The 12,559-nt window shown below is 40.2% G+C and overlaps 1 protein-coding gene across 1 annotated transcript in view; it reads right to left on the minus strand.

The window, feature by feature from the left end:
* Window positions 1-1,640: 1,640 nt before the first annotated feature.
* Window positions 1,641-12,559, minus strand: part of RB1 (RB transcriptional corepressor 1) — a 276,848-nt gene continuing 265,929 nt past the window's right edge. Inside the window, exon 27 of the mRNA XM_073614116.1 lies at window positions 1,641-5,263. Coding sequence (XP_073470217.1) covers window positions 5,187-5,263 — 77 coding nt within the window. The 3' untranslated portion in view covers window positions 1,641-5,186. The remainder of the gene's footprint in view (window positions 5,264-12,559) is intronic.

Consider the following 12,559-nt stretch of genomic DNA (forward strand, 5'->3'; position numbering starts at 1 on the left):
CTCACCATGGTTGACCAAAGAAGTTGAGTGCATGTGCTCAGCATCATATACAAAGGTTGTCTTTCAGAAATAGACGTATGAGTGCTGCCAGCATTGCTGCAGAGGTTGAAGGGGTGGGCGGTCAGCCTGTCAATGCTCAGACCATACGCCACACACTCCATCAAATTGGTCTGCATGGCTGTCGTCCCAGAAGGAAGCCTCTTCTAAAGATGATGCACAAGAAAGCCTGCAAACAGTTTGCTGAAGACAAGCAGACTAAGGACATGGATTACTGGAACCATGTCCTGTGGTCTGATAAGACCAAGATAAACTTATTTGGTTCAGATGGTGTCAAGCGTGTGTGGCTGCAACCAGGTGAGGAGTACAAATACAAGTGTGTCTTGCCTACAGTCAAGCATGGTGGTGGAAGTCTCATGGTCTGGGGCTGCATGAGTGCTGCCGGCACTGGGGAGCTACAGTTCATTGAGGGAACCGTGAATGCCACCATGTACTGTGACATACTGAAGCAGAGCATGATCCCCTCCCTTCGGGGACTGGGCCGCGGGGCATTATTCCAACATAATGACCCCAAACACACCTCCAAGATGACCACTGCCTTGCTAAAGAAGCCGGGGGTAAAGGTGATGGACTGGCCAAGCATGTCTCCAGACCTAAACCCTATTGAGCATCTGTGGGGCATCCACAAATGGATAGTGGAGGAGCACAAGGTCTCTAACATCCACCAGCTCCGTGATGTCATCATGAAGGAGTGGAAGAGGACTCCAGTGGCAACCTGTGAAGCTCTGGTGAACTCCATGCCCAAGAGGGTTAAGGCAGTGTTGAAAACTAATGGTGGCCACACAACATATTGACACTTTGGGCCCAATTTTGACATTTTCACTTAGGGGTGTACTCACTTTTGTTGCCATTGGTTTGGAAATGAATGGCTGTGTGTTGAGTTATTTTGAGGGGACAGCAAATTTACACTGTTATACAAGCTGTACACTCATTACTTTACATTGTAGCAAAGTGCAATTTCTTCAGTGTTGTCACATGAAAAGATATAATAAAATACTTACAAAAATGTCAGGGGTGTACTCACTTTTGTGAGATACTGCATGTTCAGTGAGAGGAAGACAGCCTCCTTTGTTCCCAGTGGAAGGAATGCCACCCTTTGAAGCAGCCAAAAAAATAGAATTGTTGTCATGCCAGTGGCTCTGCTAAGTGACTCTGGCCCCTGCAGCAACTATACAGGTAGCATTAGTGGTAAATCAGCCACTGCCAAGGAACCCTTAGCAACCTATGGAGGAACAATGGTTGAGAATAGCCGTTTAAACCAGGTCTGTGTAATAAAAACACACTGTTAAAATCATGCAGCATATAAAAATACAAAGGCCTCAGTTTTGCATTATTAACCTTTAAGTTACATTACTAGTGATCACAGAAGAAAAAGTAGCTCTGAAATATAGCCAGTTAATAAATTATAGCAGTTTTACTTCCCTGCCTAATAGTTATTTTTAAGGTACTGAACTGAAAAATCTATATAGAACACCGCACTAAGACAGAATACTTGTGGTTAGTCTGCACCAGTCAGAAAGGTCTCTCAAAAAACTGATCACAAACGATTTTAGGGTTATACTATCTGTATATATAATGTCTGCCTATTCATCCTTACTATAAGGATCCTTAAAGTACATCTGTCATATAGACCCAACGAAGGCTGACAAGCCTCACTTGTTGGATTACGTGTGTCCCAGTGATCTCAGCAAACCAAAACACAGAAGTTGCCTTTCTGTGAAAACTACGCCATTATTGAAATCCATGTATAAAAGAGGTTTTTATATCTCCATCAACCTTGAGATACCAAGTACCAAATTTGTATTTGGTTATGTAGCTAGGCACAGCACATTGTATGTTATCAACGATATCTCTGACTTCATTGTATGCCTCTTCACAAACACTGAACTGTGAATGCATTTAAAGTAGAAAGCCACCCAAAGCCCTTTTTCCAGCCTTGATAGAGTGGGGAGGAGTTAGAACCTCCACCAGGAAATCTCCCTATGAAGACATCTGTTTTTAAGAATAGCCTTTGTGGGAAGAATTTCACTTCCTATGTTCCTGGGACAGGAAGTGAGGCAATATTCTTCTTAGATGGTGGACTTCAATCACAGAGCAGATTCAGCCTCCACTGCATATAGATGACAGGCACCTTAATGTTACAAAGCTAAATGTGGTGCAATATCCTAAACAAAACAACAAGAAAAGGGAAACTAAAACTTAGATATAACACAAGAGGCAGTGCGCAGTATTTCTGCCGGATCAACAAGTAGGTACATTTGCCTATCTGCAAAAATTGTCCTGTTAGTAAGGATCACAAGCACCCAACATACAAATCTAACTAATGGCCTTCAAAGAAATTGGAATAAGTAAATATTTTTGTAAGATATAGATATTAAAACATAACCAATGAATAAATCTCAACTTAAATGCCCAATTCATATTTTTCAGAATTTACTTTTGCTTCACTTACTGACTTATATCTTCTAAGAACACTATATCTCTACCCAAGTTCCCAGCTCCGCTCAGCTGCTAACAGGAAGAGTGAGACTCCTTTGCAAAAATGGATGCATTAGACAATATTCTCCCATAATTAAAATATTTTTGGGGGCTGACCACACAACATACAGTATATGTATTAAATAAACTCATGCATTTAATAGTTTAATTAATGTTTAATAATAAAATCCGAGACTGAGTTTATCAGGCTCCTTTCTATCAAACTAGACATTTGCAGCCAGTGCACTGAAGTATGTAAAAATCCACTAAACAAGTTTTAGATTACAAGGAATAAAAATTAGGAGTAATGAAGCTTCCCAAAGATTAAAGCCATCATCTAAACCATGAAAAGGTGGTACTAAGAAGTGCATGCATGTGCCTTTAATAATCTTCCTGAGTGTTGGGCTCCATGCACAAAAAAAAACGCTCATATAGAGCATTTTTTGTACAGAGTTTAGACAAGTTTTACGTTTTTTTCTGCCCGTAAACTCTAATCAGATACCCAAACTAGAAGGGTTTTTTTTCCTGCCTCTAAATGTTAAGCTTAAAATATGCCTGTAATCATCCTAATGTGCATGGACACATAGGATAGCATTGAGCTGCTTCTAAACTGCTAGGCAAAACTCAAAACTCCTGTAGAAGCAGTGATTTTTTTTTTTTAGGTGTGTGCATGGAGCCTTATAGTAGCCCCTGAACCCAGGCAGCTCAATATACAAATACAGGTTCTATTTCAAAGTAAAATGTCAGCGCTATAGTATCCTCTGCAGTAAGAGCCTCGGAGCATTGCAGAAGGATACAAGAATACATATTAGGGGTGTCGGAATTTGAAGTTTGAGGCTGTAGTAAGCAAGTTTAGCGAGACAGGCCTAAGGCCCTCCACGGAGCTCAGAGACATGGGCAGAAGACCTCCCCTCTGCCTGCTTTTAATTTGTTAAGGCCACATAGAAACTTCTAGCGAGATAAATAAGGCTGTTGCCATTGCAGATTGTCTGAGATGGAGCAAAGATGTAGATCAGGAACATCAGTGATGTTAGTACTCCTTAACTGCATACTTCTTTGCGATCAGTGACACCAAGTATTAGGTTTATATCCCTTTAACATTGCAACTACAGAAAAATACCTGTAGAACCTGCTGAAAACCAGCGAGTTCCTAGCTTCCTGTAGCGTGCGCCCAACGCTGCATTTCCTGCACTGAAATCCCAACCAATTTTGCCAGTCCTCCTATTGGACTAAAAACTCTTTTCCCTTAGGCCAGTGATTGCGAACCTTGGCACCCCAGATGTTTTGAAACTACATTTCCCATGATGCTCATGCAATCTGGAGTGTAATTGAGCATCATGGGAAGTGTAGTTCCAAAACATCTGGGGTGCCAAGGTTTGCCATCACTGCCTTGGGCTATACAAAGGAGGAGGAGAAGGAGAAGGAGGTGGTGTTCTGAGGTCCATCAAAAGAGAACAGGCTAGGGCTAGCAACACTTGCTTAGGATTTCAGTGCAGCGAAAACACTGTTGTCAGCTCATTACTAAACGGTGCAAGCCCCCTGGATATCTGGCAAACCAACAGGTACTTTTCTGTACTTTCTGAAAAAAAGAAAAGGGAAATAATCATGTATTGCAGATATATTACATGCTGTTTTTTTATTTTATTTGCCCAGATATATACTTTAAAGGGCCATGTCACATGAGCAATCCTACAACTCACCAGTGGCAGGAATGGAAATGTAGCTGTTTCAACAGATTCAACAGATTTCCAAGAGAGGAATATTTTTTAAATAGAAAGTGACATCAACCCAAATCCAGTGGAACAGCATGACAGTCAGGTCAGTAGTATTTTAAAATAGGAATCAGCTATGGCAGCTTCTAGTGTAGTGTGTTTATCTTCTCCATTCATTTTGATTGCAAGATATCTGAAGTGTATTGCGTCTACAATGCATTGTTTTACTAACTCCTGATAATATCAGAATCACTTGCAAGCTAATTCAAAGTACATGGCAAAATCTGTTTTATTTAAAAAAATGGTCATGTTCAAAAGTCCTGTCTGCTTCATTTTGCTGGGCTGATATGTAATTTCCCATTCCAGGCAACTCAATTGGGTCTTTCACAATGCAGGTAAAAACACATGAATATGTGTGTTAAACCTCATGTATATAGTGAAAATGAAGCCCTGGGAATACAGAACTGCACCACTTTACATCGACATATTAATGGGAAGTAGCTAAGAGGTCTGAGGGAAAGGACTTGAGGCAGTGTTACAGATATTAATTTCAGGAACAATGGTATTTTTGGCTCAGGTGTAAGAAAAAAAAGTAAAAAAATATAAAAAAAATGTGCACAAAATTAAAACAATACTTCAAGTATATCATCATTAAAATAGTGCACTTCAAGATCTGTGTGAGTGTGCAGAACAAGGTTATTTAACTTTATATTACAGGCTACTCAAACACAGCAGCAGCTTCCTTTGTTTATTATGATCTGGCAATGGCCATGATATGACTATGTGCCTCTATTATTGCTGAGGCTAATAATAATCAGGTTTGATTTTCCAGAACTATGGCTTTTGTACAATGGTATAAATAAAGGAAGGAGCTTTATGAATAAAATAAACATGACAAAATCAGTGCTAGCACATGGTAACGGACCCAAGCCTTCCATCCTATTGTTGTTCTTCTTTTGTTACACCGTTTGATGATTCTTCTGACTTTTGCCTTTGTATTCTTGTCCTGGTGGATGCTGTAAAATAAAAGAATGCCATTTATAAAATACAGCAAACAGTTTGATGTTCTCCCTATACATCCACACAGTTCTATGCAAATCATATTGGTTTCATAAGAGTTTAACCTTTTCAGCTACTGACGACACTGACAGCAAGACAGTAGAATTCATTACAGCTATTAGGATTATGATCATTCGGTGCGCTCTGGACAGCCTACTCTTTTTAATAGAGGCTTGTGTTAAAAAAAAAAAGAAGTTTTTCTCTGCTCTTACGTATTTTACAAAAGTAGTGTTGGTGCTCATTGCAAATGAACAATCAGGTTTCATCTCGATGTAGTTTTAAATCATCACCCACGTCCATTCCCTTTTTGTATTACTGCACCATTTAGTCTTAAGGTGTTACTAAACCCAGGACCCTGCATTCACTATATCTGGTCTCCCACAGTACACGGAAATAGTTTTAGTAAAAATAAACTGTTAAATACATTTTCTCATCAGTAGTTAGAGCAGTCTTGTGATTTCTACCAGTGTCTGGTTGAAGCTTGTAGGAGGAGTCATCATTCTCCTATGATTTTTCTATGAGGCTGCAGAACCCCTGACCGTCTGTCTGGACAGTGCTGATTGGCCCTGTGCTGAGCACATGCACTCTCCCAAGGAAAAAAAAAAAAAACGCTCTAGCAATACACACCAAACTGAGCATGTGCAGCTTGTCCCCTAGCCTCTGTACTATCCGTAGACAGGTTTGGGGACTCTGGAAAAAGGGGAGGATCAGCGAAGACAGGATCAAACAGGCTTTTAAATCGCTGCAGAGGATTAAACCCTTCAGTTCCACAGTGAGTATACCAAGCATGCTTTACTGCATATACACACTGATTTTACTGTTGTGGGTATAGTAACACTTGACCCGCAGAAGATTTTACCCCCTTCGTGACCAGAGCATTTTTTTTGCTATTCGGCACTGCGCTACTTTTAACTGGCAACTGCGAGGTCATGCAATACTGTACGCAAATTACATTTTTAGCTTTTTTTCATACAAATAGAGCTTTCTTTTGGTGGTATTTGATCATCACTGGGTTTTTTTATTTTTTACGATATAAAAAAAATGGAAAATTAAAAAAAAATATATATAGATTTTTTTTTTACTTTCTGCTATTTAAACATCAAAAAATAAAAATCTAATTTCTTCAGGAATTTACGCCAAAATGTCAAAATTCTGCTACAGGTCTTTGGTAAAAAAAAGAAAAAGAAAAAAAAGACCACAGCAAATGTATATTATTTGCGTGAATGCTATAGCATCTGGTATAGATACTGGAATTTTTTTTTTTATAGTAATGGCAGTGATCAGCGACTTCTAGTAGGACCGTGATAGTGTGACAGGCAATATGACACTAGCTAAGGCTGGCTGGGAGGTACACTGACACTAACATCAATAGTGACATTGATCCAGTGATCAGTGCTAATGCTTTACACTGTACTAATGACACTGGCTGGGAAAGGGATAACATCTAGGGGCGAGCAAGGGGTTAAATGTGTGCCCAACAATGTTTACCGTGTGTGTTATGTTCTGCTTTTACTAAGCGATCTTGCTGTTTTTTTCCCAGCTTTTACAACACAGTTTACTTCCCTGAATGATGGAGCCAATCATCAAGTGCCGGTAATCAATCATTGGCCGGCACCCGCTGATTGGCTTGTGCTGTAACAAATCACAGCACAGCTGAGGCAGCGGGCGCACACAAACGTTCCCCCTACCTGGAAGCACTGATCACATACCAGATGCCTGATCCAGCGCAGAGCTGCCACCCTGCAGCAGTATACCGTGCCTTGAAAAAGTATTCACACCCCCTTGAAATTTTCCACATTTTGTCATGTTACAACCAAATCGTAAATGTATTTTATTGGGATTTTATATGATAGACCAACAAGTGGCACATAATTGTGAAGTGGAAGGAAAATGATAAATGGTTTTCAAAATTATTTACAAATGAATATATGCAAAGTGCAGCATGCATTTGTATTCAGCCACCTTTACTCTGATACCCCTAACTAAAAGTCCACCTGTGTGTAATTTAATATCAGCTGTTCTTTGAAGCCCTCAGAGGTTTGTTAGGGAACCTTAGTGAACAAACAGGTTATAAAAAAAACATCCCAAGCTTTGAACATCTCATGGAGCACTGTTCAATCCATCATCGGAAAATAGAAAAAAAAGAGTATGGCACAACTGCAAACCTACCAAGACATAGCCGTCCACCTAAACTGACAGGCTGGGCAAGCAGAGCATTAATCAGAGAAGCAGCCAAGAGAATCTGTCCACAGGACAACTATTAGTTGTGCACTTCACAAATCTGGCCTTTATGGAAGAGTGACAAGAAGAAAGCCATTGTTGAAAGAAAGCCATAAGCAGTCATGTTTGCAGTTTGCGAGAAGCCATGTGGGGGATACAGCAAACATGCGGAAGAAGGTGCTCTGGTCAGATGAGACCAAAATTGAACTTTTTGGCCTAAAAGCAAAATGCTATGTGTGGAGGAAAACGAACACTGCACATAACCCTGAACACACCATCCCCACCGTGAAACATGGTGGTGGCAGCATCATGTTGGGGGGATGCCTTTCTTCAGCAGAGACAGGGAAGCTGGTCAGAGTTGATGTGAAGATGGATGGAGACAAATACAGGGCAATCTTAGAAGAAAACCTTCCAGCAGGACAGCGACCCTAAACATACAGCCAGAGCTACAATGGAATGGTTTAGATCAAAGCATATTCATGTGTTAGAATGGCCCAGTCAAAGTCCAGACCTAAATTCAATTGAGAATCTGTGGTAAGACTTGAAAATTGCTGTTCACAGATGCTCTCCATCTAATCTGACAGAGCTTGAGCTATTATGCAAAGAAGAATGGGCAAACATTTCAGTCTCTGGATGTGCAAAGCTGGTAGAGACATCCCCAAAAAGATTTGCAGCTGTAATTGTAGTGAAAGGTGGTTCTATAAAGTATTGATTCCGGGGGGCTGAATACAAATGCCCACTACACTTTTCACATATTTCTTTGTAAAGAATGCTAAAAACCATTTATCATTTTCCTTCCACTTTACAATTATGTGCCACTTTGTGTTGGTCTATCACATAAAATCCCAATAAAGTACATTTACATTTTTGGTTGTAACATGAGAAAATGTGGAACATTTCAAGCAGTATAATACTTTTTTTTAAAGGCACTGTGCCTGCGTTATACTGTTATGCTTAAAATGGAGTATGTCGTTTAATTGTAGCACATTTTAAAAAATACAGCTTATGACCCCTTTCACACTGGGGCGGTTTGCAGGCGGTATTGCGCTAAAAATACCGCCTGCAAACCGCCCCTAAACAGCCTCCGCTGTTTGTTCAGAGTGAAAGCCCGAGGGCTTTCACACTGAAGCGGTGCACAGGCAGGACGGTGAAAAAAGTCCTGCAAACCACTTTTTTGGAGCGGTGAAGGAGCGGTGTATTCACCGCTCCTGCCCATTGAAATCAATGGGACAGCGCGGCTATACCGCGGCAATACCGCGGCTATAGCCGCGCTGTACAAGGGATTTTAACCCTTTTTCGGCCGCCAGCGGGGGTTAAAACTGCACCGCTATCGGCCAAATACCGCTGCAAGAACGACGGTACAGCAGCGCTAAAAATAGCGCTGTTGTACCGCCGACGCCCCCACCGCCCCAGTGTGAAAGGGGCCTTAGTGATGATAAATACATTTACAAATCTTTGGATACTCAAAGTAACAAATTAGAAGACAAGGATAAATTCTATTCAATATATTTAACAAATTATGTACAAGGTCAGCATGAATGATAATACACCCAAAATCTCAGAGAAAGAGAGTGTATAAATGTACACAAGACATCATGGATCATTGCCTTTACTCTGATCTCAGTGTCGTAAATGGCATAATTTGACATCTCACTAAACAGCGGCACCTATGATGTACAAAGTCAATATAGTGCAGAGACACCTATTGCCCGGGGGGGGGTGCCTCACTCAAATATACCCCCTTTATTAGGAAGAAACTGGCACACCAGGAGGTACTTTTTGGCCATTTTCACAAAATAATTATTTGGCTTTGTTTTAAATGATGAAAAGAAACACATTAAACCTGGCAAAGCTATGCCTTGTGTACACGAACCATAAAGAACCCCTCATCTAAAAAGGCCAAATATTGATTTTTAACGTGCACCTATGACTTGTAATGAGGTTCTGTTTTCTTGCATGGACCTTCATAGGACTCTGCCAAGCAGGTACTTTCAGTTGTGTGCTGTATGAAAATACCCTTTGACCCTGGTCCAACAGAAATCGCTTTTGGATTCCAATAGCTACTGGGGACTAGGGTTGCCACCTCATCCCTTTAAACCCAAACACATACAGTGCCTTGAAAAAGTATTCACCCCACTTGGCTTTTTACCCATTTTGTTACATTACAGCCTTTAGTTCAATGTTTTTTGAATTATAGGTGATGGATCAGAACACAATACAGTAAAACCTTGGTTTAATTGTAACTTAGTTTGAGAAAGTTTTTCAAGACAAGCAAAATTTTTAAATAAATTTTGACTTGATATACAAGCGATGTCTTGATCTACAAGTAGAGTCATGTCACAACTGAGTATAAAAGTGAAGAGAGGCCCTTCTAAGTGTAGCAATATGGTTACATTTAATGAAGGTACAACATTTAGCAAGTCACATGGATGATGATTAAACCAGGCATATCTACAGTAAGTATGCAGGCATCTGGGATAAAGCTGTCCACATAGACCATCCTCCGCACTGCCATCAACGTCATCTCTTCCACGCTGTGCTCGACAAGCGGTTCAAGCCCCACTTTCCAATCGCTCTATTGCAGGGTAGTCTTCCGGTCACGATTGCAGACTGACAGCTGGTAGTGCCGGACGGTCTATACTTAGAAGCACCTCTCTTCTATACTCTGTAGCTTCTGCTGGATTTTGCTATAATCTTTTTATATGGACTATAAACTGAGGGACTAATGAATAAATGGTTGTGGAACGAATCATTTGAGTTTCCATTATTATTATTCCATTATTTCTTATGGGAAATTTTGCTTTGATATAAGAGTGCTTTGGATTACAAGCATGTTTCTGGAACGAATTATGCTCGCAATCCAAGGTTTTACTGTAGTCCAAGTTGGTGAAGTAAAATTAGAAAAATATATACATAAAACAATTTTTCAGAAATAAAAAACTGATAATTGGCATGTGCATATGTATTCACCCCCTTTGTTGTGAAGCCCATAAAAAGCTCTGGTGCAACCAATTACCTTCAGAAGTCACATAATTAGTGAAATGATGTCCACCTGTGTGCAATCTAAGTGTCACATGATCTGTCATTACATATGCACACCTTTTTGAAAGGCCCCAGAGGCTGCAACACCTAAGCAAGAGGCACCACTAACCAAACACTGCCATGAAGACCAAGGAAATCTCCAAACAAGTAAGGGACAATGTTGAGAAGTACAAGTCAGGGTTAGGTTATGAAAAAAATATCCAAATCTTTGATGATCCCTAGGAGCACCATCAAATCTATCATAACCAAATGGAAAGAACATGGCACAACAGCAAACCTGCCAAGAGACGGCCGCACACCAAAACGCATGGACCGGGCAGGGAGGGCATTAATCAGAGAGGCAGCACAGAGACTTAAGGTAACCCTGGAGGAACTGCAGAGTTCCACAGCAGAGATTGGAGTATCTGTACATAGGATGACAATAAGCCGTACACTCCATAGAGTTGGGCTTTATGGCAGAGTGGCCAGAAGAAAGCCATTAGTTTGAGCAAAAAACAAAATAGCACGTTTTGAGTTTGCGAAAAGGCATGTGGAAGACTCCCAAAATATATGGAGGAAGGTGCTCTGGTCTGATGAGACTAAAATTTAACTTTTTGGCATAAGAAAACGCTATGTCTGGCGCAAACCCAACACAACACATCACCCAAACAACACCATCCCCACAGTACAACATAGTGGTGGCAGCATCATACTGTGGGGACGTTTTTCAGCAGTCGGGACTGGGAAACTGGTCAGAGTTGAGGGAAAGATGGCTGGTGCTAAATACAGGGATATTCTTGAGCAAAACCTGTACCACTCTGTGTGTGATTTGAGGCTATAACGGAGGTTCACCTTCCAGAAGGACAATGACCCCAAACGCTGCTAAAACAACACTTGAGTGGTTTAAGGGGAAACATGTAAATGTTTTGGAATGGCCTAGTCAAAGCCCAGACCTCAATTCAATAGAAAACTGTGGTCAAACTTAAAGATTGCTGTTCACAAGCGCAAACCATCCAACTTGAAGGAGCTGGAGCAGTTTTGCAAGGAGGAATGGGCAAAAATCCCAGTGGTAAGATATAGCAAGCGCATAGAGACTTATCCAAAGCGACTTGGAGCTGTGATAGCCGCAAAAGATGGCTCTACAAAGTATTGACTTTAGGGGGGTGAATAGTTATGCACATTGACTTTTTCTGTTATTTTGTTCTATTTATTGTTTGCTTCACAATAATAAAAATCTTCAAAGTTATGGGCATGTTCTGTAAATTAAATGATGCAAATCCTAAAACAATCCATGTTATTCCAGGTTGTGAGGCAGCAAAACATAAAAAATGCCAAGGGGGTGAATACTTTTGCAAGGCACTGTATGAATTACACAGGCTCTGAAGCTAATGTCACCACTTCAGCCATGGAAGATTTGGCTGTTTAATGACCAGAGCATTTTCTGCGATACGGCACTGCGCTTTAACTGACAATTGCGCAGTCGTACGATGCTGTACCTAAACAAAATTTATGTCCTTTTTTTCCCACAAATAGAGCTTTCTTTTATTGGTATTTGATCATCTCTGTGGTTTTTATTTTTTGCGCTATAAACAAAAAAAAGGAGCGACAATTTTGAAAACAAAAAAAACAAAAAACCAAAAAAAACCAAAAAAAAACCAAAAAAAAACCAAAAAAAAAAAACCACAATATTTTGTACTTTTTGCTATAATAAATATCCCCAATTTTTTATTTTTTTAAAAAAAAGCAATTTTTTTCCTCAGTTTAGGCCGATATGTATTCTTCTACATATTTTTGGTAATAAAAATCGCAATAAGCGTATATTGATTAGTTATGCGCAAAAGTTATAGCGTCTACAAAATAGGGGATAGATTTATGGCGTTATTAATATTTTCTTTTTACTAGTAATGGCGGCGATCTGCGATTTTTAACGTGACTGCGACATTATGGCGGACACTTGACACGTTTTTGGGATGATTGACAATTATACAGCGATCAGTGCTATAAAAATGCAC

Source organism: Aquarana catesbeiana, linkage group LG02 (genome assembly GCF_042186555.1).
Source record: "Aquarana catesbeiana isolate 2022-GZ linkage group LG02, ASM4218655v1, whole genome shotgun sequence".
Taxonomy (NCBI): domain Eukaryota; kingdom Metazoa; phylum Chordata; class Amphibia; order Anura; family Ranidae; genus Aquarana; species Aquarana catesbeiana.